This window comes from Sceloporus undulatus, chromosome 1, assembly GCF_019175285.1.
Source record: "Sceloporus undulatus isolate JIND9_A2432 ecotype Alabama chromosome 1, SceUnd_v1.1, whole genome shotgun sequence".
In the NCBI taxonomy this organism is placed as follows: domain Eukaryota; kingdom Metazoa; phylum Chordata; class Lepidosauria; order Squamata; family Phrynosomatidae; genus Sceloporus; species Sceloporus undulatus.
Window position 1 is genome coordinate 217,433,146 of NC_056522.1, and position 24,090 is coordinate 217,457,235.

At 39.2% G+C, this 24,090-nt stretch overlaps 1 protein-coding gene across 6 annotated transcripts in view; it reads left to right on the forward strand.

Annotated features, from left to right (window-relative positions):
• Positions 1-24,090, forward strand: part of CCDC148 (coiled-coil domain containing 148) — a 133,667-nt gene that overhangs the window by 84,549 nt on the left and 25,028 nt on the right. For all 6 annotated transcript variants that reach the window (XR_006101456.1, XM_042445892.1, XM_042445893.1 and 3 more), the window contains one exon: positions 19,584-19,724. Coding sequence is in view for 5 of the 6 variants with exons in the window: in XM_042445892.1 (XP_042301826.1) it covers positions 19,584-19,724 (141 nt within the window). In the remaining variant the exon portion in view is untranslated. The remainder of the gene's footprint in view (positions 1-19,583; positions 19,725-24,090) is intronic.

The window sequence follows — 24,090 nt, forward strand, 5'->3', positions numbered from 1 at the left end:
TTGTTATCCAGTAGGTGGCTTTTAAAATGCTATTAATTACATGTAGACCTTTTAACACCCAATTAAATGTAAATTATCATCTTAGAGGGAGAACAAGCACCTGTACATTATTTATGTATAGATTTCTATCTAGCTTTAGAATCTGTATGATTATTACAGCAGTTAACAATCCAATATAATTAAAAAAACCCAAATGAAACAAAAGTGGTAATGTTAAACAGAACAACAGAAATAGAAAATAAAATTAGGCCTTGGTTGCCAAATTTTGGGGTGAGTTTTAGAGACAGGTGGGGAAAAATCTGTGGGCCATTTCAGGGGGCTGGACTACACTGTTTGCCTCACAGATGGAGAATCTGTGGCTCTCCAGATGTTGCTGGGCTCAACACTGGCTATGCTGATGGTACAGTGGTACCCCGGGATACGAATTGATCGCGTTACGAAATTTCCGGGATACGAAAAAGTTAGATTGGAAAAAACTGTCCCGGGATACGATATTTTTTTCGGGTTACGAAATTTTTTTCGGCGCAAAATTCAAACGCAAAGTGCGGCTAGCGGCTTTCCAGCGCTAAAAAAAAGCCTTTTCGGGTTGCGAAATTACTCGGGTTACGAACGGAGCGGCGGAACGAATTAATTTCGTAACCCGAGGTAGCACTGTAGTTAAAATCCAGAAGCTCTGGAGAGCCACATAGTCTTCACCTCTTGTTCCCGTTCCTTTTTACAAGAAAATCCAAGTGTGAATTCATTCATTCTTTTTTTCAAAATACCACTGCTGCTTCCACTTTCTGAAAACAAATTAGTAAACATTACCTAAACACCCTAAATGAACCAAATCCTATCTGATCTTGGAAGTTAAGCAGGGCCAGCCCTAGTTAGTACTTAAATGGGAGACTGCCAATGAATACCAGGTATTGTAGGTAGGCTGTATTGGTAGGCTGTATTACTGAGGAAATACCTGGCAAAACATCCTCTGAGTATTCCTTGCAAAGGAAAACCCTATGAAATTTATGGGATAGTCGATAGGCGACTTGGAGGCACACACACATACATCAAGTACTTTGAATTCTCACTTGGCTGCGGAAACTCACTGGGTGACCTTGAGCAAGTCACACACTCACAGCCTCAGAGGAAGGCAAACATCCTCTGAACAAATCTTGCCAAGAAAACCCTGTGATAGGTTCGCCTTTGGATAGCTATAAGTTAGAAATAACCTGAAGGCACACAACAACAACAACAACAACAACAACAACAACAACAACAACAATCCAAAAGCACTTCAGAAAAATGGCAAGGATGGTAATAATGCAAGATGATACGATTAGGACATTTTTAAAAGAGGTGCTTCTTCATGTGGCAAAACATAATTATATGGCCTTGCATATTATTTTCATTACCTTTGCATTTATTGTGTCTTGTTTTATGGCTGGCCACTAGTAGGTAAACATGGGCTTAATTTCCAAGTTGGCTTGCTAAGGCACACATCTCTGAGGAAATCCCACTGTGGGAGGTAGAACTGGGTTTATCTTGTGTTTCTGTTAATGTCTGCTTTGCTCCATAGAGAGAGAATATGTGTATATCTGCATTTTAAAAAAAAGTAAGCAGTGTGGCATGGTCTCCATAAATTATTTTATGGATTACCCTTTAAATTATTCAGATAATTACCAACAGGGAGAGATGTGGCAGGAGATTGTTACCTGGCTATTACAGTGAATGGACATCTCAGTTAACAAAGCCTCTGACAAAGAAGGTCTTTTCTACAAAGTCTTGCCCATCCAGGGTGACCAGATATAACTGCAAAGGAGGTCAAGGCACCACAAAATACAGGACATTAAAAAAAAAACTGTAGGATATGACAAAATGAAAGCTAAAAATGCTCATATAAATTCATTCTTCCCAAATTAATAGTCTTATCATTACTCTTAGAATCAAACAATGTTAGCATTATATATACTGAAATTATAATTATAATGGTAGTTAACAGAAGTAGAAATATTTTATAGAAATCAGTCACAAGATCAAATGTTACTGGGGAAGGTCACTCTGAGATAAAGGAAATATTTTGGGGGATAAAGACAGTGGAAATCAAGGAAGACAAACTAGTTTCAGTGGAAAATTCATAGAAATTGTATTAATATTGTTTGCTAAATGAATCCTTTGTAAATAATGACAGTAATACAGTAGTATGTAATGTGCTCTGTAAGTTACATAATAAAAAACATCAAAAGAGAAGATCTGCTGGACTTTCCCCCTTCCTCACTGCCATTCCCTTCTCCTTTTGTGTCTTGTCTCTTTAGATTGTAAGCCTGAGGGCAGGGAAATGTCCAATTAACAATTTGTAAGCCACTCTGATAGCCTTTTGGCTAAAGAGCAGGGCATAAGTAAATAAATTATTATTATTATTATTATTATTATGAAATAAATATAAATTCATGCTTTTTAGCCATGCTCAAAATGAAAGACATCTTGACATTCCTCCTGGACAGAAAGTTGAAATGTAGAATGTGTCAGTCCTGGACAAGGAGGATGTTTGGTCACCCTGTGCCCATCTCCTCTTTCCTTCCTTGTCTTCTGTCTAGCTTGATGTTTTAGCAGCATTGGCACGGGGAGGGTGGTGAAGGAAGGCTGAGAAACACAGAATTTTGGTGACAGGTTGCAGCAGTGTGTCTGCAGTAAACAATGCAATAAAGCTTGATCTAAACTCCTAATTATGGGATTCTGTTCCAGTCGATTCTATCATAGCTATATGTACCTGCCTGCAACGGACAAGGTAAACAGCAGCTATCTTTAAAATCTCTTATGGAGCATGTGTGAACAGTAAAACTGGGAGGAAATTTGAAAACAGATTAACTTATCTCATTAGCTACCCACAATATGTTTAAAAAGCATAAATCCAAAATGGAAATCATAATAAAAGTGAAGAATGATGAAAGAAAGAAAAATCATCCCAGGATTCATTTTGGAAGAAGCCTTCAGGTCGTCTCTAAAAAGTTCAGAATGTTTTTGTTTACTCATACAATGCTTACCTGACATTCTTGTTTCATTTCAGATGTCCATATCGTTAGTTTTGTGGGGTGAGGGAAGTTTGCTGGAACATGAATGGCTCTTCTTTTTTGTAGTGTGGGAACCTATCCCTATTCTTTCCCTGTCATTTCTACCTCTGGTACCAAATTTTCTGTTAAAGAAGTAATAATTGAGAACACATTTACAGTACTTTGTTAACTGAGGCATACCTGTATGCTGTTAGCTGGTCTCTCCTACTTTCAGTTTCCTGTCCATCCAAGGAGCCCATGGTGAAATCTTTTTTCCTCTCTTTTTTTTTAATGGAGACTTGCATGCTCTATTATGGAAATCTGTTTGAAGGAAGAAGGTGGAACTGGTCTCATCTAATTCTGTCCAGCAGTTATGCAGGCTGTCCAGCTGTTCTATTTAGCAGTCTGTGCTCTTTTAATGCATGCTGCTGTAGTCAGCAGATCCCCAGCTTGCTGCCCAGCAGTCTCCCTACTTGAGCTAGCTGGAACAATATCTCTGCTTTTTGTTCTATGGGGAGTACAGAATTCACCCTGAAGGACCTCTGTGAAGAGTAACTAGGGAGGTCACATCTGCCATGACAACCATGGAAATATTAGAGTGAATATCTGGTTCTTTTCATGTCACAGAGCAAACTCTTGGCTTGGTATTTTCTGGCAAGCTTGAGGAATTTCAAGGTAGAGGGGTTATGAACAGATCAGTATCTTGCTCATTATAGTTTGGCTGCCTATATGGAAGCTTGGTAAACCAGTTAAGATAATTCACTCCAGGTGAATGGATTCAAATGGTTTCCTGAATATTCCTAGGTTGTTTGTCAGTGGTATTGTTGAAGCTCTGACTGATCTGTGGTACGGTGGATTGGCTAAGGCTGACACTGTCACTTGTTACTGCTTGCCCACTACTTGTACAACCTGGCAATCTCCTTAGTTTAATGCAAACCTGAGGCTGATGAAACAGGAGGGTGATGGATAGAGCACCACTGGAAGAGAACTGGGGACAAATTCCATTGTGGATGGATTAGAAACTATCTGAATATCTATACTTTATCACTGAGGGCAGTGAATAAAGCTTACTTCTCTGCCAGCATGGTAGGTGGCAGATATTTTTCTGAACTGTGTGAGTTGTTCTTCACAAGAGTGCTGGAGAAGGCATACCAGAATGGTCACTTTGTTGCATTATTGTGGGTAAAATAACTGGCATTCCCTGTGACTTGAACTCTGTTATTAAGACAGAGAGAAGGTTGAATAACTATGCCAATCATTTGCCCTATTCTGTGAGATTTTTTGATATCATCCTACTTGGATTGAAGTTATGTATACTATCCATGTTAAATATTCCAGCTAAATTAAAGACTGGGAGGATCCTGTCTCACCATTTTAGGGCACTGCTTTCCAGTCTGTTTCCAGGGACTGTGCAGCACATGGATGCATAATTTGGACCAGTGTTCCTTTCACACCAATCTAGATATTGAGACCAACACCTGAGGCCTTTCTTCAGGTATGTCTACTTTTATAAGTAAAGTGGATAGTGGGCTGAAACAGAACCCATTTTGGTGATGTGCAATCTATTGTATTACTTGAGATGGTGACAAGGATTTTTTGGTGAGGAGGGCCATGGCATCTGTGTCTTGCAGTAAGAAGAGAAATCCCTTGCCCAAGTGTTAAAATAAATCTGTTGATCTCAGCCATAATATAGCAGTTGTGTCTAAGGTTGTGCATGCAGTGTCAGCCTCACCTTTAGGCAGAATGAGGCAGCAACCTCAAAGTGTCAGGAAATGGTCAGCAAAGTCTTAAATATTTAATTTCTGAAATAAATATTGTTAAAGTTTTGGCCAGGAAAAGGGTGGTCTGGATAGCCCAAGGGCCACACAAGCAGCTTTTGAGGCTTTGTGCTGTACACACCTTTGTGTTAGCTCTGTTAGAGTACTTTAAGAACCATTATTAAATTTGAAATAGATAACATCTGCTATAAAAATAATGTTGTCATAAACAAAGTTATTGGAAGGTAGGTTGAATAAATTCCTTTTTTAAAAAAAGCTTAAAAGATAGGATTTTAAACCCCATTTACTCTGGGATTAGAAGGTCTGAAAAGTCTAAATGTACCCGGTTATGGATCATAAATTATTATCTGAAAGTTAAAGCATATTGACCAAAGTCCTGCTGGAGGCAGATATAATCTCATTTGACTGTTTTAAAAAATATACTAAGTGGATGATGATTGATTTGTGACCCAATTCTTCCTGCATATGTTAAAACACAGAATAAATTAAGGCTTATAGCAGAGGCAAAAGTATATGATGAAGCTGCAGGGGGTCACTGGAATTGCTCTAGTAAAAAAATGTAGAACATATTTGGTTTTCACTTCGTCATTGTAAGCTAAAGAAGCCATTATCAGGTTTATATTTCGTGCAGATGGAGCCATCTGTTGTGATAAAGAAATAGTGGTTGTGGGACATTTTTAAAAGATTGTTCACAAAAGATAAACAGGTATCAAAGGCATACATAGTTATTAATTTTTGAATGAGCACTGATGGGCTCTTTAGGTGGAAAATATGAAGGTTTAAACAAATAGACTGTATTACAGTGACAATGTTATTGTTGTATAAACTAACTTGTTCTTAGAATTCAAAGATATAGCCGTGTTACTCTGTAGAGATCTTGTGGCACCTTTGAGACTAACTGAAAGAAAGAAGTTGGCAGCATGAGCTTTCGTAGACTAAAGTTTACTGCATCTGAGGAAGTAGACTTTAGTCTACAAAAGCTCATGCTGCCAACCTCTTTCTTTGAGTTAGTCTCAAAGGTGCTACAAGTTCTGACTTGTTCTTAGTTTTTTGTTTCTTGTGATAATCACTTTAAAGAAGGGGTGAGGAACTATGGATTTCCAGAAATGGTTGATTTCCAAATCTCAGCAGCCCCAACCAACATGGAATGATGAGGGCTTTCATTCAACAACATCTAGGCCACCTGCCTCATCCCATGTCCCATCCCTTTGCTTGAACTTGGGAGAGAAGGAAACTGCAACATGAATTTTGAAAATTCCACTTCTTATCCACCCCAGCTTTCTTTTGCTTTCCCTTTCCCCACTTTTTCTAATCTCCTCTCCTCCTCTCTCTTTCTTCATCTTATGGATTCACAAGGGGTGTGTGTGCAGATTTCAGAGTTTCAAAATTCACTTTCCTCAGGTGACTCTGCTGGTGTGCAGTTGTGCCATGACTGGGGCATTGAAGGCTCGGGATTAAAAACCTTAAGATGGAGGAAGCCGGTTTTGAGAACCAAGTGTGTTGTATAATTTCCTGCTTTTAAATGTCACAAAATAAGGTTGGCGATAGAATACATCTCCTCTTGTATAGTTCTACAAGTCATGGCCTGTAACAAAATGTGGTGGTGTATCTCCAGCTCCCTGCAAGTATGTTCTAGACAGCCTTGGCCAAGAATTTTGTAATGCTATTTGAGAGTTGCAGAAGACTCCAGCCTGGGGCAATATGCCAGTTAGTTCTGAGCTTCTCCTGTCAACAGGAAAGGAAGAAATCACCACTGAGGTAAATCGCCATCACCCACCTTCCTTACTTGCTCTTTCACTGGCTAGGACTAGAGCCCCCTGCTCTTGCAGAGGCTGATAGTCAGCTGTCGTACATGCAGCCAAGGAAAAAGAAGCAAATTCTCATCTTCACCACTTCTATGAATAGCTTCTTTTAAAACTATTTTAAATTTCATACTCTAGTTCCTACTGATCGTACATAAGCCCCAGTGGGAGCCATGCCCAGCTGAAATGCAGGTTGAACAGACTTCACATAGATACAAATATTAAAAACAAAATACAGAACTGGTGTTAATTGTACATGATTTATAGCTATACCTCCTGTGGGATAGGAGAGCATAGGCTGGGGAGAAGGCTTTTAAATTTCATATCAGAATGTTCTTGGTCCTAGCATTCACTTCTGTGCTGCTGTAAGTGGGACTCCTGCAGGCAGGCACATGTTCTTAGACTGCAGCTCCCAGTAGCCCTAGCAAACCTCAGTGAGGAATGCTAGGAGTTGCAGTCCAAGAACATCTGGAGGATCTCACAATTCCTGCCCCTATTATAGGCTGTATAGAGGCCTGCCAAGTGTTGTCTCACTTAACCTCCCCAGGGACCTCACTAGGGAGATGCTAGGGGTGTGGGCCACATCGGGTGACACCCATGGAGATGCTGGCACCACTGCTCCCCAAACATCAGCCTTTGGGCAGAAACAGGCTGTGGTGTTTGCCTGCATCCCTTTCAAATGCTGGAGCTCAGCAGAAGGGATCGTGTGAGTGGGGTAAGGCTCAGTGCGGAGAGAAAGGGAGGCCTCAGATTTAAAAAAAAAAGAATTAAAATTGTTATTTTTAAAATATATATATACTCTATTTCAATTTTCTTTTAAAATATCACATCTTACCAGATTTTCAATTTAATCACATGCAGTTTTGCATGTGTAAATACATTTAGGCTGTGTGTATGATACTACTATTTGAAGGTATAATTTAATTTTGCTGGTTGTTTATGCCACAACTATTACCTTTGCATTCTGTGATCTGGGAATTTCAATTTCTGAGTAACAGTAGTAGAAAAACCATTATTAAGGATTCTGGATGGTGGGGTATGAGAGGAGTTCAGTGGGAAGAGGGGTGAGTTACCCCACCAGGTGATGCCAACCCTAGTAACACCACTGAACCTCCCTATATCTCTGCAGTATCTTTAGCCCCAGTGTATTCTTTATAGTAATGCCAATTAAGACCAAAGAAGAACCAGTAAGAATCAGTACCAAAACAAGGGCTGAAAATAGTCCAAAGGTCCAAAATCTGTAGGGTGCATCAGAGAGTAAGGCATCCAGACTTGGGAACAGAAGGACACAGTCAGTCCTCACAGTTGGCTGCTTCCAGTTGAAGACTTTTAATCCTGAGCATTTGATATCCCACTCAAGGCACAGCTGCTCACCATCCGAGTCACCTAAAGAAATTGAATTTTGAAACTCCTAAACTTGTCCTCTCCCCACCCCAGTCTTGGTAATCCATAATCTGAACAAAGGGAGAGAGAAAGGAAAAGAGATTAGAAGAAGTGGGAAAAGGGAATGGTGGAGTGGGTGAGAAGTGGGGTTTTCAAAATTCATGCAGCTCTTTCCTTCTCTCCCAAGATCAAGATAGGGAATGGATGAGATGGGATAAAGCATGAGGGAGGAGTAAAATCATGGGTTACATTTTTCATTTTCACCCTGATTTAGTGCCAGCTTTTAATATAATTTGAATTGGCAATTTAATATAAATGTAAGAATTAGACTGTCTCCCAGTACAAATGCAACTTATTTTGATTTCTTTTAAAGCATATTAATGATTAACTAACTGCATTAACCCCCCTTTCCCCCCCTAACTCCCCTATTTCTGGGGTGGGCTAAATCTTTTAGCTAAGTCAGTTCTGCATTAAAAAGGGCTGCTAGGAAAATCCCTTGCCTATTGCAGATGGGTCATCTGAATTGTGAATCATGAGTATAAACCACCATTTTGCATATTCCTAGAGGCTCAGCAGACTTGGGTGGATGTGAGAGTTAATGAATCCACCCAGATGACAAAGATATTATCATTCAAGTCAATAAAATGTGAGAAAAATGGAATGCTCCTGTCATTATAGCGTGATTGCTCAAAGATTTTCACATGATGTCACGATCATCCAGTACTTCTCCCATAAATAAACTGGAACAATCCTGTAACTTCTTATTACTGAGGAAATGCCTTGAATACTTTGCCAACAGTGCTTAATTCGCACTATTGCAAAGGCGCAGAAGCTAATAACGATGCATTAGTGCTATTGGGGAGCTCTATTGAGGTGCTTTTCTCAGTCTGCACTTCGGCACAGGCAATTCGCTCATTGCTAGCATCGTTTTCAGAGTAGAAATGGATAGTGGTTGGTAAAAGTAAATTTCTGAAATGTTGCATAAGTGTGACACATGATCAGTATGTAGAGAGATCTTGTAGCACCTTTGAGACTAACTGAAAGAAATAAGTTGGCAGCATGAGCTTTCGTAAAGTCTACTTCCTCAGATGCAGTAAACTTGAGTGTACGAAAGCTCATGCTGCCAACTTCTTTCTTTCAGTTAGTCTCAGAGGTGCTACAGGATCTCTCTATGCATGATTCTACAGACCAGCATGGCTATATCTTTGAATTCTAGTATGACCAGTAGGAAAAGGAACAACACAAGGGAGTGGTGAGGGAGGGAAACCCAGGATATTTAAGGAAAGTTTGGGTGCAAACCAGGGAATATGCAAATCTGGGAACAAAAAGAAATGGAAAACCTCCATACTTCCAGAGACTTTTTCCTTCTGGATAACCCATCATTGTATCTTCCTCATTGGAAACAACATTCTAATTACATTGGTGCATATGGATGACAGAGTGGTTTCTGGTACACTACTGGAAAGAAATGAAGAATCCTGTGCCACAATCTAGAATTTGTTGCCATGTTCAGTCACGGTTAGTGCACATAACATCCCTACAGCGTACACTGGTCAAATGATTAACTGACTATGAAGAAGTATCCCCTCCGTGTAGCAAAGCAATCTGTACTCATTTTGCAAATCCTCCTTTTGCTATGTATAAACTATGAATTATATTTGAAAGTAATTTTTTTAATTACAACTGGCATTCAAAGCTTATTGCTCCTGGCAATCGTTGCCTTGCTAAATTGTGGTCTCATTTGCAAAGCATGCTGTGGGGAAGTCAGTTTTCCTACTTCTGTAATATTAGCTTAACAATTTGGATAGTTTAATATTGAAATAGCACACATAATGTTTGCATGCTAAAGGCCGTTTCCTGACATTGTACCACAGAAGATTGAAGAGCTGCAATACACATCAGGAGTACATACTGTATGTGTGAGTGTATGAGGGAAGGAGGTAATCTACTTTAGGCTTATGTTTAGCTAGTAAGGTTGCTAGCTCTTATAAAACTGGTAATAGAAGTATTTTTATATATGCAGTTCTAGTATATATTTTATAAAATTATATTGTAATGTAACTCTGGGTGACATATAGTGTTGTGTAAGTAGAGATGTACTTGGACAGCAGGCATTTCCTCTCTCTCCCCACAGTCTGTCTCCCAGAGAGCTCCCAATCCTCTGGATTATTTTTTCAGGCTGAATTGGATTTCACAGTAGAAAGGATCATATAGTTCCTCTCCATATATTGCTGACACAAGCCATTCTGTCAGTGGAAGGAGTTAATTCAACACTCTCATCTGCTTCATATTTAATTGATAACATTATATCCTAAATAACTATGGCGCTTACATATACTGTAGGAACATAAGAGTCTTTGTTCAGATAATTTGGTTATCTTGGCCAGTGTTGTCTATTCAGACTGATAGATGAAAGTTGCTGCAGGGAAAGTTTGTGGTCCACCACTAAAACCAAGAGCGTTCTTACCCTGCTATATCTGTGCCTTTCTGAGCCTATTTGAGCTGAGGGTAGTATTCCTCTAGTCCTGCTTGCCCAATAGAAGGAGAATTTCACCATTGAATTAGAAATGTTACCTCACAATTCAAACATGAAATCTTTTGACAGTAAGAATAAATACACAATTAAGAGACAAACTTGAGGTGATTTGTTTTAACATTGAGGTGAGCAATATGTGGCCCTCCACATGTTCTTGCACTGTAATTGCTGTTATTTCTCACCATTGCTATGCTGGCTAGTGCTGATGAAAAGCGCAGTCCACTAACAAATTGCCCAGCCTGGGTTTAACATGTCATCTGAACCAGGGATCTTGGTTTGTTGCATCTCTTGCAAACCAGGGTAACAAATCAGGGTTTGTTCTTAGTTTACAAATCCTGACTGCTTTTGAAGCAACAAGTAAGGATTCTCTGTTGAATGATACATGGCAAAAACAAAGTATTCCTGGTTTGTTTAGTTAGTTGTGCTAATAAGACAACTGAAATACTGTAGAAATGGACTGTAATAACTAGCATGCAGCGAGTTCAACTAAACTCAGATTGCCCAGAGTTCCAACTTGTTATTCTCTGTGTGCATAGCTACAGTGCCATGTGAAATCTAGTTTTGCATTTGAAAAATATCTTACACTTGTCTATTTTCTTAAAATGCTTTTTACTTACAAATTTTATTCCTATGGCCAAAGATTTCAAGTTAAAATTGTAAAAAACAACTTCTACTTTAACTGTGACATTTTTCTCATGAAAAATTCCTTCGAAGAAATTCCAGTATTGAAACATTATTTAATTGTTGCTCAAAATGAAAAGAAAGTGCCCTGTGTAACCTCTGCCAGCCTGTGGTACTTTATTTCCCCTGCAGATACAACAGCACTTAGAAAGATACAATATTCTAATTCTACTGGTATAATTTCCCTTTATGTTGTTGTTGTTGTTCCAAGTATTCTTACCCCACCAGCAACATACTTTTCTGCTTTGACCAACTGTGTGTCCTTCAGCAGCGTCCAGTTACACCGAAAGACTTCCAAATCCAAAGCAAACCCTCCTCAGCCCCTGAGACTTTAAAATGTAAAATGCATTTTCGCTATCATCAGCACTAGCTCATCTCATTACATTCTATTACCAGAGAATGGTAACTCTGATCGTCACTAGTAAGTGAATCTTTAGGAGAACCATTCTGCTGTTTATGGGGAGAAAAAAACTCTGTCACTAAGAGCTTTTTCTTTCAATGCATTCAGCTTCGTGACCTGGCCGAGGATGAGTGGGTGGGTAGATTTTGGCAGCCAGCTTCATTTTTATCATAAGCTGGGGAAAGAAAATGAATGAATGTATGACTCACAGAATTTAGACTAGAGGAAAGATTTCTTAGGCATTCTGTTCAGTCTTGCACTTAGGGTTTAATTCACTATTCTACTTAAATTTCTGACTAAAAAAAAAGAAGGACACATATTGAATCTCATTTCATTATCCGCACTTTCCATGTCAGTAGGGACTTGGCACAAAATGTATTCATAGATTCTTGGTAAAATAAAGAATACATTTTTTTTCCAAAGGCTGACTACTCATTTCTCTATAACTCTGCAAGATGCTTCCACGTTTGTTTTTATGTAAAACATTATCACTCTTACTCATTCTCTCAGTGAACTAGTGTGGCAGATAATTGCTTTCCCATTTTGCAGATGAAGAAACTGAGACCTAAACATAAGTAATCTCTGGGTCCGCCCATGAATTTATAGATGGAATGCAGTCTAATCACACTCTGAAAATCCATTTGAACATTCTGTAATCTCAACTCAGTTATACGATTTATTGTTTACACATTAATATGGCCCACAGTTATTTCTGGAAAGTAGTACATATGGGTTTGTAATTCCAGAGGTCTTTTCAGGCTTTAGGCTTTGTCTTAAAAGTGGGCAATGGGAAACAGTTGCTGTGCTCTTGTCATTTATTTATTCATTTATATACTTGATGAATAAATTACATTTCTTGTAGCAACCCCAAGTTAGCTTATAGAATAATTTGAAAAAGAATAAGATCAGTTCCATGAAAATGCCTAGAATTGAAAACACACATATACAACCTATAAGAGCCTAATTGCACAGGAAATCCTTTGCTTTCTTCCTAAAAGCTTATAACATAATGGGGCTTAAGCATTGCCACCAGAAAGTTGCATTGGCTGCTCCTCCAAGATTGGAAGAGTATAAATGGTCATGGCTTAACCCTTTTTGTGAGAGATGTAATTGCTTGGCAGGGCTTGAGTATGCATTTGGAGCTCGACCTACTTGGAAACGAGAAGCCATAAAACGACTATGTGTTCCCCCCTGCTAGTGAATTAATGCTTTCTGACCAGTTCTTCTTGGGGGATGAATATGACAACATGGACTCCTTCAAGATGGACTGCCTGTTGAGTTGGGCCAAAATGAGGCCTTCTTTCCCACTGATAGTGTTTATGTATTAATGGAGTTTGGCAAGTTACTACTTTGACTATAGTTCATGGAATCCCACTGGTCATGCTGGCTGGGAAATTCAAGGAGTTTTAGTTTTTAAAAAGCAGCTTTACCAAGAGTTGGGCATTTTGGATTGTGGCAAAAGTGTACAAGTCATTTCTGAAAGTTGAACTACCCATTTAAACATCCACTTCTTTTGAGAAAGCACAGGAGCAAAAATTAGTGTTTTAAAGTTCATTGAAAGAGAAATCAAGGTATTATATAGCTGGCCTTGGGAAAAAATAGGCAGTTGTAATGAAATTGTGACCCATTTTGCTGTATTGCACTTCTGCGTTTCTCAATAATGATAGCACTTGATCCTGGTTGCTTCATTATTATCATTCCACAGTTCAGTGCAAACGATCTGCTTTAAATAGGTGATTACAGTAGTCTCCTTCGTAGAAAAACAGCAAAACTACTCCTCGCCATTGCATCTTGTGCTGACGTTTTCATCGGCAGCTTATGCACTGGAAGAAAATAGCTGTATTTTTCTATTGATTTCTTCAGCCAACACATAGGTTATCTTATCCACATGAATCTTTGAAATAATAAATGCATGGTGGCAATCTTTATGAGGCATGCTCAGACATCTGGTCTGCTTCATGGGTTGGATGTATATTATGAACATGTTCAAGCCTGTTTTGTGCGCTGTGCCTGGCTATGAAATCTTTCATGGCAACATTATTAAAACAACATTGTCATAGTTACACTCTTATCTATAAGGTCTATTCTTATCTATAAGGCCTATAAGCTGATTTGTACTTTGGTTCTAAGCATACTTACTTGAATATAATTCTGAATCAGTTCTTCCTGATAAGTGTACTTATGCTTTCAGGTTTGATTATTACTCTGAGCACACCCTGGGGAGTATACAACCCACAATGAACACAATGGAACATACCTCTGAATAAAAATGAATGCCAGTGTACAGCATGTCCCATTGATTGAACTGGGTTGTGGATCCAGCTGTGAAATCCTGTACATGTTTGATTACAATTTTCTTCTAACCACCTTTAATGTTTCTAAAAGGTTGCCACTGGATATTGCACAATCTGTATGTTTAGCATTGATCTTGGTTTTAAATGCATATTGCAGATATTACAGGTTTGGCAGGGTGGGAGAAGGATGATGATACTTTTATAAACAACTTCAAAGAATATTGATCTTTAGTAGCAATTTCACAGTCTCTATTGTTGTTTCCACTGCAACGTCTGCATTGTAATAAAAATCAGACCTGTAGCATTTCTCACTTCCTTTTCTCCTCTGAGATTTGTTTGTGATTGGCAGGGATAGCTGTCAGTAATCTGTTTTGCTGATGAATTATTAGTATGCAGTGTATAATCAAATGAGACAAATAATACTTCTTGATTTTAGAAACAGAAATTATCTAGAATAGATTTGGGTTGGGGAGGAATAGTTCACTAATTGCATGTAATTATTATTTATGTTAATATGCCATTGCTTATTACTGCTGAAGTTGTTTAAGAAATTAATGGATTCCAAAAATAAGCAGGCTAGCTTTTGGTCCAATTTTATGTACACCAACCAATTTTTACAAATGTGTTTTTTATAGGGAATGGCAAAGATGCTTATTTTTAAGAGGCAAATAAATTTAAAAGATAGTCTCCAGTAATTTATAATGACCCTTGGTTGAAATATATTTCTTCAATCCAATTATTAATCCTAACAGGAGTAAACCCACTAAATCAATAAGACTTAATGTGCTGACACATCATTCACTAAAAGATTCACTAGGTTTGCTCTAGTTGGGATCACAAGTAAGACTGAGGCAATCCTAATATTTCAGTGAAGAGAAGTACAGGAAGATCACAGGTCATGTGTGACTGAAAAGAATCAGCATTGGGGATGAATTTGAAGATGAAAAATTCAAACCGATTACAACATCTGGAATTGATATTTTCCAAAAATGTATCCAGACCCAAATTATAGAGCACAGTGTGCACTGTGTTGTATGCATGAGTTTCTTGGGCATGCAGACGTCTCTCTTCTGGTCACTGGAGATATTACCCCTGTTTGCATCCATTATGGATGTGCTTAGGGAAGTCCTTGAAGGCAGGGAGGAACTTTCTAATGATGCACACTTGAGTCTCTGTGATTCCCAACTCGGAATCTTAATGTGCAAAAGCCCTGTGGGTAGTGCCTCTGATTCTTGCAAGTTAGTAAAGAGGTGGTTCTGCATGAAGGTTCCTGCTGATGACCTTCAGCTCATTTTCCATATTAGGGTCCAAACAGGCCAAAATAAAGCTGCTTCGGGTCATTTTAGAGGTATGCTGTTTAAATGATACATGCATTTTAAGAGGCCAGAAGCTGTGCCAAAGCTGCGCTCCAGTCCTTAGGACTGAAGTGTGGCTTTGGTGCAGCTTTTTGACTCTTAGGACACATGCAGCATTTAAACAGTGTACCTCCAAAGTGACCCAAAGCAGCTTTATTTTAGCCTGTCTGTTTGGGTTCATTATTTAGTCAGAGCCGTAAACTGTAAATAAGCACAAAGAAAGATTCATATTGTCTGTAAGTCTACTTAGATTTTCAATTGACACTTTATTCTTAAATAGTGTAGAGTATAAGGTCTACTGAATAAATCAGAGGATTAAACAACTTCATGCTTGTAATTAAATATAGTTTTATTGATTAAATGGGTGAGTTATGTTCTCTGAGGAGGCTTTTCCCCCCACTCTAAGCACTTGTTTACATGTCAGATTTGAAGTACCAGGTCCAGGGGAGAAGAAAATATCTACATATAGATAACACTGGCAGCATTTGAACAAAGGATTTTGCTGTCCAGGTATGTTTTCTCTGCCACAGCATATCTTAATACTCCAAGTCAGCTTTCCCCAAAGTATGTTGGATTGCAGTGCCCATCATTTCCAGTAAGCATGGCCAATGGGTGTGTCACTCAACACGTGTGGAAAGTGCCAGGGTGAGGAAAGACTGCCCCAAACTCAAGAGAGAACAAAGGGCCCGAACAGACAGGCCAAAATCAAGCTGCTTTGGGTCACTTTGGATGTATGCTGTTTAAATGACATATGGATCTTAAGAGGCCAGAAGCTGCGCCAAAGCTGCACTCCAGTCCTTAGGTCTGGAGTGTGGCTTTGGCGTGGCTTCCAGCTTCTTAGGACGGATGCATCACTTAAACAACATGCCTCCAAAGTGACCAGAAGCAGCTTGATTTTGGCCTGTCCAGGCCCAAAGAGTCTAGTGGCACCTTCAAAACTACCTTTAGGCAGTTAAAAAATGCATTTGGGATAAATGCATGTCCTTCAAATGTCCCAATTTGGCAGAGACAGTCTTAATTAATCCTCTGTTTCCCCACTTTTCAACTACTTTGAAAATGTCCCAGTTTAATTCCTCTGTTCCAAATTCGTTCAGATGGATTAAACACACAGCATCACAAAACCTGAAGGAAAACTGGTGCAAAATGTTCCACAGATGGTATCTAACCCCAGATAAGGTAGCTAAAATTTACAAAAGTAAAATCAACAAATGTTGGAAATGTGAGGAAATAGAAGGAACTTTTTTCACTGTTGGTGAGATTGTAAATATGCGAAAAAATATTGGAGGACTATAAAAACAACAATTTATGATATCTTACACTTCAAATTAGAAATGAAACCTTTCTGTTGAGTATGTTCGAGGATGAAATGGAAAAGAAGCATAGGAAAGTCTTGTTTTATATGACAACTGTTGCTAGGATTGCTTATGTACAGAAACAGAAAACCAAAAATACTCCAAATGGTTAATGAAACTACTAGAGATAATAGAAATGGATAGGTTGACACAGGTCCGATACAGCTGAAAGTAGGGCTTGGGAGAGCGGAGCACCCACAGGCTCCCGAACCCTACCGCATGCTGTGGGTGCCATCATGGCGTGCCACCATTTACACGGTGCACACGATGATGATGTGGCTTGTGTGCCACATCCAAACAGCGTGGCGCACAGGGGACACCACAGTGCCGTTCCAGGGCGCTTATGGCGTCTCAGCAGTGGTGGAGAAAGGAGCCGCATTTCGCAGCTCTTTTTTCCCAGCGCATCATTGCTTCGCCATTTGGTTGGTGCGGCCACAATCCGGGGGAGAAAGGGGCGGCCTCTGTCTGCCCCTTTCTCCCAATCTGTATAGGCCTACAGTTGTTAAGAAATTACTCTTCAGAAAAATTTAACAATGATTGGGCTTTGCTTTTTGTTTACATGATGGAGCAATGGGGTGATATAATATAGAAGAATAAGAGTTGACTGACTATAGTAAGGAAATAAAATTGTCAGTTGGTGACAATTGAGAATAGAGATGTAGTTAAGAGAAATTATAGTAAATAGAACAGAGAAATTTGATATAATAATGATAGAACAGGACTAAGAAGACAGAAAATGGATAAAGATAGGGGAAGGTAGCAAAGTCGACTTTTTCGAAGTAGAATATTAAGAAAGGAGATTACCATATATACTCAACTATAAGTCGACCTCATGTATAAGTTGAGGGCAACATTTGAGGCTAAAATTATGGATTTTGCTATGACCCATGGATAAGTCAAGTGTAAAACTTAGGGGTATATAGCAAAGGATCTAAAGGATGAAGCAAAGTGAAACAATGTCAAAGAACTTAGAAAATTCCAGAAGACATAACTCTTTGTCCTTACTCTTAAGACTGGATGGATGAGAGAGTAGAGGGGGTCAGTGCTTCACATGTTATACTCTTGCTTTTCCCCAGGAGATGTTTTTTTATTTTAAATAAGAGTTAAGATACAATACTTACATTGACCCATGGATAAGTCGAGTCATTTTTTTGGATCAATTTTTTGACCTAAATTTCTAGACTTATACATGAGTATTTACAGTATATAATGACTCAATACAGGAGAGAAAGGAAGCTAATGTATGGATCGATTGGTAGTGAAGATGAGAAAGGTGACAGACTGTAGAATATTAGGGTTTTAAGAAGGAAAAGTAAGTAGAAGAGGGTGAGAATAAGTGAAGAGGGTAAGATGAGAGAAAGGAGGTGAGAAAATGAGGAGATGGAGATAGAGAGATGAAAAGAGGGGAGAGGGGAAAGAAGATGAGGAAGTGAGTTAAGGAATGGAGAGGAGATAATGAGAGGGATTGATGGGGAGGAGAAGGAAAGTGGAGGGAATATACGTAGATGGAGAGGAAGAAGAAATAGAGAAGAGGGAAGAAATGGAAGTAAGTAAGGGAAGATGAGATAGGATAGATAGAGATATGCATACAGGAAAAGAAAATAGAATATGAGAAGGAAATATTTAGAGAAAGCTGAGTGCAGGGATTAATATTAAGTATAATAGAAAAATGGGAAAGCAACAGTGATGTGTGGTTGATGAGGGATTAATGAATGGGGATTGGTGATTGGAATGGTGTTGATAATAATGTTGGGTATATTGATTATATTTTAAAATTGAATTAAAACTTTTTTAAAAAAGAAAATGTTCCAGTTTCTCTCCTCCTCCCCCTTTTCCCCTTTTGTCTTCAATTTATTTTAATTGCTACAAACCATGTTCAAATTACAAAAGTTAACTCAACAGGGAGGAAAGGAGAGGAAGGGGCAGACAGGATGAGGGGGACAGCTACATGGATGACCACATTATCTCTGACCCACTGTTTGTTGGAAACTAGTGTTACGATAAACATCAGTGTTTGTATTCTTGGTTGGTTCTTATATTTCCCTCTCCCACCTGAGCATGAGCCTGTTAACTGAAATGCATCTGGTAAGTGTTCATTCTTGCTGCAGGGCAGTTGCAACAAGGAACTGGCTGGGAAACATCAAGCATGTAGTCGTTCAAACAGGATGTAGTCAGTGATAGCAAGGCAGGACCCAACTGAGAGGCAGCAGTGCAGGTTGGACAACTGTATGGCATCTAAGGGCCAATTTTTCCCCAGACCCCATTGCATCCCCACACATACACCAAGCCATTTTCAGAGGGACAGCAGAGGGAATTGGGGGTATTTGGGGATAGTATGGGATTCTGGGATGCTTGTGGGAGTAGCGGTATTTTTTTTGGTGTGTTTTCATACATTTGGGAGATTTTTTTTCCTGCATGGTTTGCAGGATACAAATTGCTTTTTAAATCCTGTTGAGTTTTTTTAAGGGGGGGCAGCTGGGGGCTTTGGGGCAGGAAAGGTAGGATGCAAGAGCTGCATATGGCCCATGGGCCACCTTACATTCACCCTTGCATTAGGGAATAAATTACTGTACCGGCCTTCTATAATGCTAAGTGACAATCCTTAGTGCTTCCTCAGCTCATCTGATGCCCAACAGTCAGACTTAACTCTTTACCTTTAGACAGTAAAAAGCTCAGCAATCATAGAGTAGAAGTGGACCACATGTCATTTTAGAGTACTGGGAGAGAGAGAAGAATTAGCCCAGCTGTTGAGTAATGTTGTTTTATATCAGCCACTTTTCAGATTTTTCTTGATCAAAAAGCAGGTTATCAGTCATTTAAGCCAACACTGACTTTGCCCATCTTCCTCTACATAGCTACCACTTGCTTTTGCTCATGCAGCCATTTTTTCCTTGTGAAAAACTAAAGCCCAGGGTATTCCCGTCTCTTTCATAGATGGTGCTGATAGAACTCATAAACGTCTCCATTTTTCTGTAGGTCCTTCAGTGGCGTGCGCAGCAGGAAGAGGCTGCCCAATTGGAAGCTGCTATTGCTGCCCGAAGAAAGGAAGAGGAAGAGGAAAAAAGGAAGTTTCAGAAGAAAAAAGAGGCACTTCAGAGAGCAGAGGATAAAGAAAAAGTATGTAAAGAAGGTGTCTGTGTGCATGCGTGTGAGCTGTTTTTTCAGGTGGCTTGATACATTTAAAATGTTAACCGATCTTGATAGTTCATATCCTCACAAATAAGATTGAGCATTATTATAGATTAATGAGTGCTTAGTGGAGGTCTGGCAGTGCTTATTGTAACTTTCACCTTCCATGCTATTTTCAGAGTGATCATATTAACCCGTGTGTGTGTATGTGTGTGTTTTGAAGTTTGCTTTTATTATGACTAACACATTCTTAGGGATATGCAGGTGTCTACCACACTATCACAGAGAGCGAGCAGTGCAGAGAAACTAGTGCCTAGCAGACTTCTGCTGTCAAGAGCTAATGTGGCAAAAAAATCCACTGTGGTTTCCAGCGCTGCAGCAAGGTATGCTGCAATGCACCAAATAAGCAATGTGATGATTGCACACTGCAAACAGAGCATCACAGTGGCTGCTTCAGTGTGCAGAGGGCCCAGTGCCTGTAGTATGTGTAGTGAGATGGGGGATAAAATGAAATGTCTATCACTCAGTGCGTCTGACTCAGCATCCATTTTGCTAATCATTTGAGAAGCAGATTTCTAAAGAAAAACCTTGATGGTATTCCAGAAAAATAAAAAGGAGCACCATAAAAAGTATATATTTTTCTCCCAGTCAGCCATAAACCACAAGATCAGGCAAAAAATAGAGCTCAGTTTTATAATCTATAGGCTTAGTTTTCATTTTCATAGAATGCAAATAATTCATTTCCTACAAGCCGTTTCCCCCCCCCCCCCCCACACACACACACTTCTTTAAGGTTTGCTCAAATGAATGTTTCACTCTTGCAATTCAGGGCATGCAAGGATTTGTTCTTGTACATTTTTTCTGTTGTTAAGGAAAAAACAGTAGAAAACAGAATGTCTAATTATTTCAAAGGAAAATGTTGCACCAAACAGTGAAGCTGGATTTTTTTTTAAGTACTGAAATATGGGATGAGACAAGAAATACAAGGAAATCTCATACTATTTTCTTCATATTTCTTAAACCAGTGTTAGTGAGTCAGAACATATTACCAATAGGACTTGGAGAATCATTCACACAGAGGCAGGGTTAGGATCCAGAGACATGTGTAAACACTTCTGTGTCAACATTGGGATTTCCCTGTTTGGTTCTGTTTTTTTCCTCCATTCTGCGGTTCTCATGTGGCAACATAGATGGCTGAGAATCTTCCAAGTTTCAGAGGATATTTGCAGGATGACAGGGAGAGTTGTTTTTCCAAAAGAATTGGTGGCCACAATCCAACAATATGATGAGATAGGGAATATGCGGGAACCTGGTTTACTGTGGAAGAGTGGCTGTCTGATGATTTCCACTTGCAGGAGGAGCACCTGCACAATCCATGGAACTTTGCTCTCTGATTTGTTTATTGTGTCATCTAAACCTAAGACAGACATAATAAACCAGGTAGGGTGGGAAAGTTTGGCAGACCCTGGGAAATCACCACACTGAATCTGTGTGCCACCATAGGAAGTTCAGAAAATTGTACTTTTGGTGGATTTTTAAAATAATTAATCCCCCCCCCCAATAACCCCTAAAGCATACTGGGACCACATGTTATATTCCAAAGAAAAAAATCACACTTCTGAGAGCATTATTCTTTTATTGCAGCACACAGTATTTTAACCACTGTATGGTCAAATGCTGGGGAGGGGCAGTGGGGACCCCATAATGGACAAGGGCCTTCAGGGTGTCTGTCCTTGTAATAAACAATTCAAAGCTGTTCAGTAACCAGGTTTCCAGTTGATCCTTGGTTTTTTTGAGTCATGCTGCTGTGGCCAGTGCAAGATGCTTTGCTATGCATGAAGAATATCTGCCATATACATTTTTAAGTTCAGCCTCTATTTTCTGAGTTGATTAAACTTTATTTACATTTTTAGTTGCTAATATTACTGTACGTGTATGGGTGTTGTGTGCCTTCAAGTCATTTCCGTCTTAGGGTGACCCTGTGGAAGACCTAACATGGGGTGTTTTTTTTTTGGCAAGATTTGTTCAGAGGAGATTTGCCATTGCCTTTCCCTGAGGCTGAGAGCGGGTGATTTGCCCAGTTGGTTTCATGGCCAAGCTCAGAATGGAACCCTGATTTCCAGAGTAGTAGTCCAACATTCAAACTACTGTGCCACACGGGCTCTCAATATTACTGTATCAATATCACTCTTTAAATGGGCTTATTTTTATATATGCTGTGTACAGGGAAGGTGAGGGTGGTGAATCCCAAATGCAACAAACTGTCATCCAAATACTGCTCAAGAAACAGAAACGTATAGAAAGAAAATCAGTCCTTTTTATAGCCGAGCTTGGGAGCCCAGCTGCTTGAGACCTTCCTGACTTCTGATGTGGTTTTGCTGTCTCTATTATTAGAAAGTAGTTAGGACTAAGTTACCTGTAGGGGGACATCCTTACATAATTCTTTAAGGTCACTTATTCATTCCAGTATGGGAGCCAAGCCATAATGTAATGTCTGAATATAGTTTTTTGTGGGGGTTTTAGGCTATGTGGCCATGTTCTATAAAAGTTTATTCCTGACATTTCGCCAGCATCTGTGGCTGGCATCTTCAGAGATGTCTGAATGTTGGACTAGGACTCTAGGAGACCAGGGTTCAAATCCCTGCTCAGCCATAGAAACCCACTGGCTGGCTTTGGGCAAGCCACATTCTCTCAACCCTAGGAGAAAGCAATGGCAAACCTCCTCTGAATAAATCTTGCCAAGAAAATCATGTGATAGGGTCATTATAAGCTGGAGATGACTTGGAGGCATAAAACAACAACCATTAATTCCACAGTATGACAAGGTTGTGTGTACAATGTATGTGCATGTGTATGTTTATAAAATAATAAATAAGCTGTAAGAGTACCGAATCAGGATCTGTGCACGGCATATTCTGGCTAAGGAGCATCACTCTGACTCTCATTCTTTTCTTGCAGTCTGGTGGGGGAGTCCACTCATATCACCTCTCCTATGTCTTGATCTCCCACAATGACCCCCCGTCTGAATTCCAGTTTACTATTCACAATGAGCGGTGTTAATTTTAGTGAGGGCAACCACCATTACTTTAACTCCCAAGCGTGGTGATGTTACCACTGTGACCTTTCAACCAGTTATGTGCCAATAAGGTTCAGACATCTAACTTTTCCCATTATGAGGGAAGAATAAGGGATTCCCATTGATTCATTTAGTGCAATCAGCATGTGCCCCAACTGCTCACTGTGAAACCTAGAATCAATAAGGGGCACTTGTGTGCTTGCTTATGGCTAATTATCTGCCTAGTTCTCTTCACATACATTGTTAATCCACTTTCATTGCGAAGATGTCTGAGGGCAGTTGGCATGATGCCAGCATGAATATTACCGACAGCAGCAGTGGCTTCAATTACCTCAGTAGATGCCAACCCAGAAGGCATATGGGAGTGGACAATGCATCGTAAGGATTTCTTTGGCTTTTTCTTATATCTGTGCTCAAGTTGGATTGAGAATTTAAGAACTTCATATATCTCTTGTTGAATTGCTCTTCTGTTTTTGGTCAAATAAAATAGTGGCACTGGAATCCTGGAAGGAGATTAAATTCACCATTGATTGCATGTTGTTTTTACTGAATACTCCATAATTTGGCAAACCATACTGGGTTACTGCAAAATATGCTTAGATTATATATGAAATGTAGCATTCTAGGAAACCAAATAGTCTCTTCAAAATAAGTACTAAACCTATTAAGTCCATAGTTAACATGTAGAATACCATGGCACTATAATTTGGACTGGGAACTTATATAACTTGGAGCAGGAGCTTTATATCCAGATAATTATTCCCCAGAGACTTGTACACCCTGGCAACCTTTTTATGAAAGAGCATGATTTGTCACTTGGGCAATATTGTATAAAACAGGGCGATTAATACAGTATAGAATCGATTTTATTATAAGGCATAAACATGTCCAGTAATATTTAGTAGAATTGGAGAAGTAATCAGAATACCTAATTTGCTAGGCCTAATATGATAGTAAGAGTAGCTTTAATAAAGCTGTACTTAACAATATTCAGTTGTACAATTCATTCTTTTGTTGGTGAAACCCAGTCTGCCAAAATATCATTGTTTCAGGAAATACTTACTTTTCCTCTGAACATGCCTGGTAGATTTGCCTTTATGCCTTGAAATAACTGTATTTAAAGGAGATCATTCAGAGAGTAACTGAACTGTGAACACATTCCAAAATAAGCACGTACAATGAGCATGTTTCCATTAACTTCCATTAAACACTTACATTTCCTTATGCAGGTTGTCATGGTAGAGCAGTTTTTGAGTTTGCTTTTTAAGCCACTAGTGC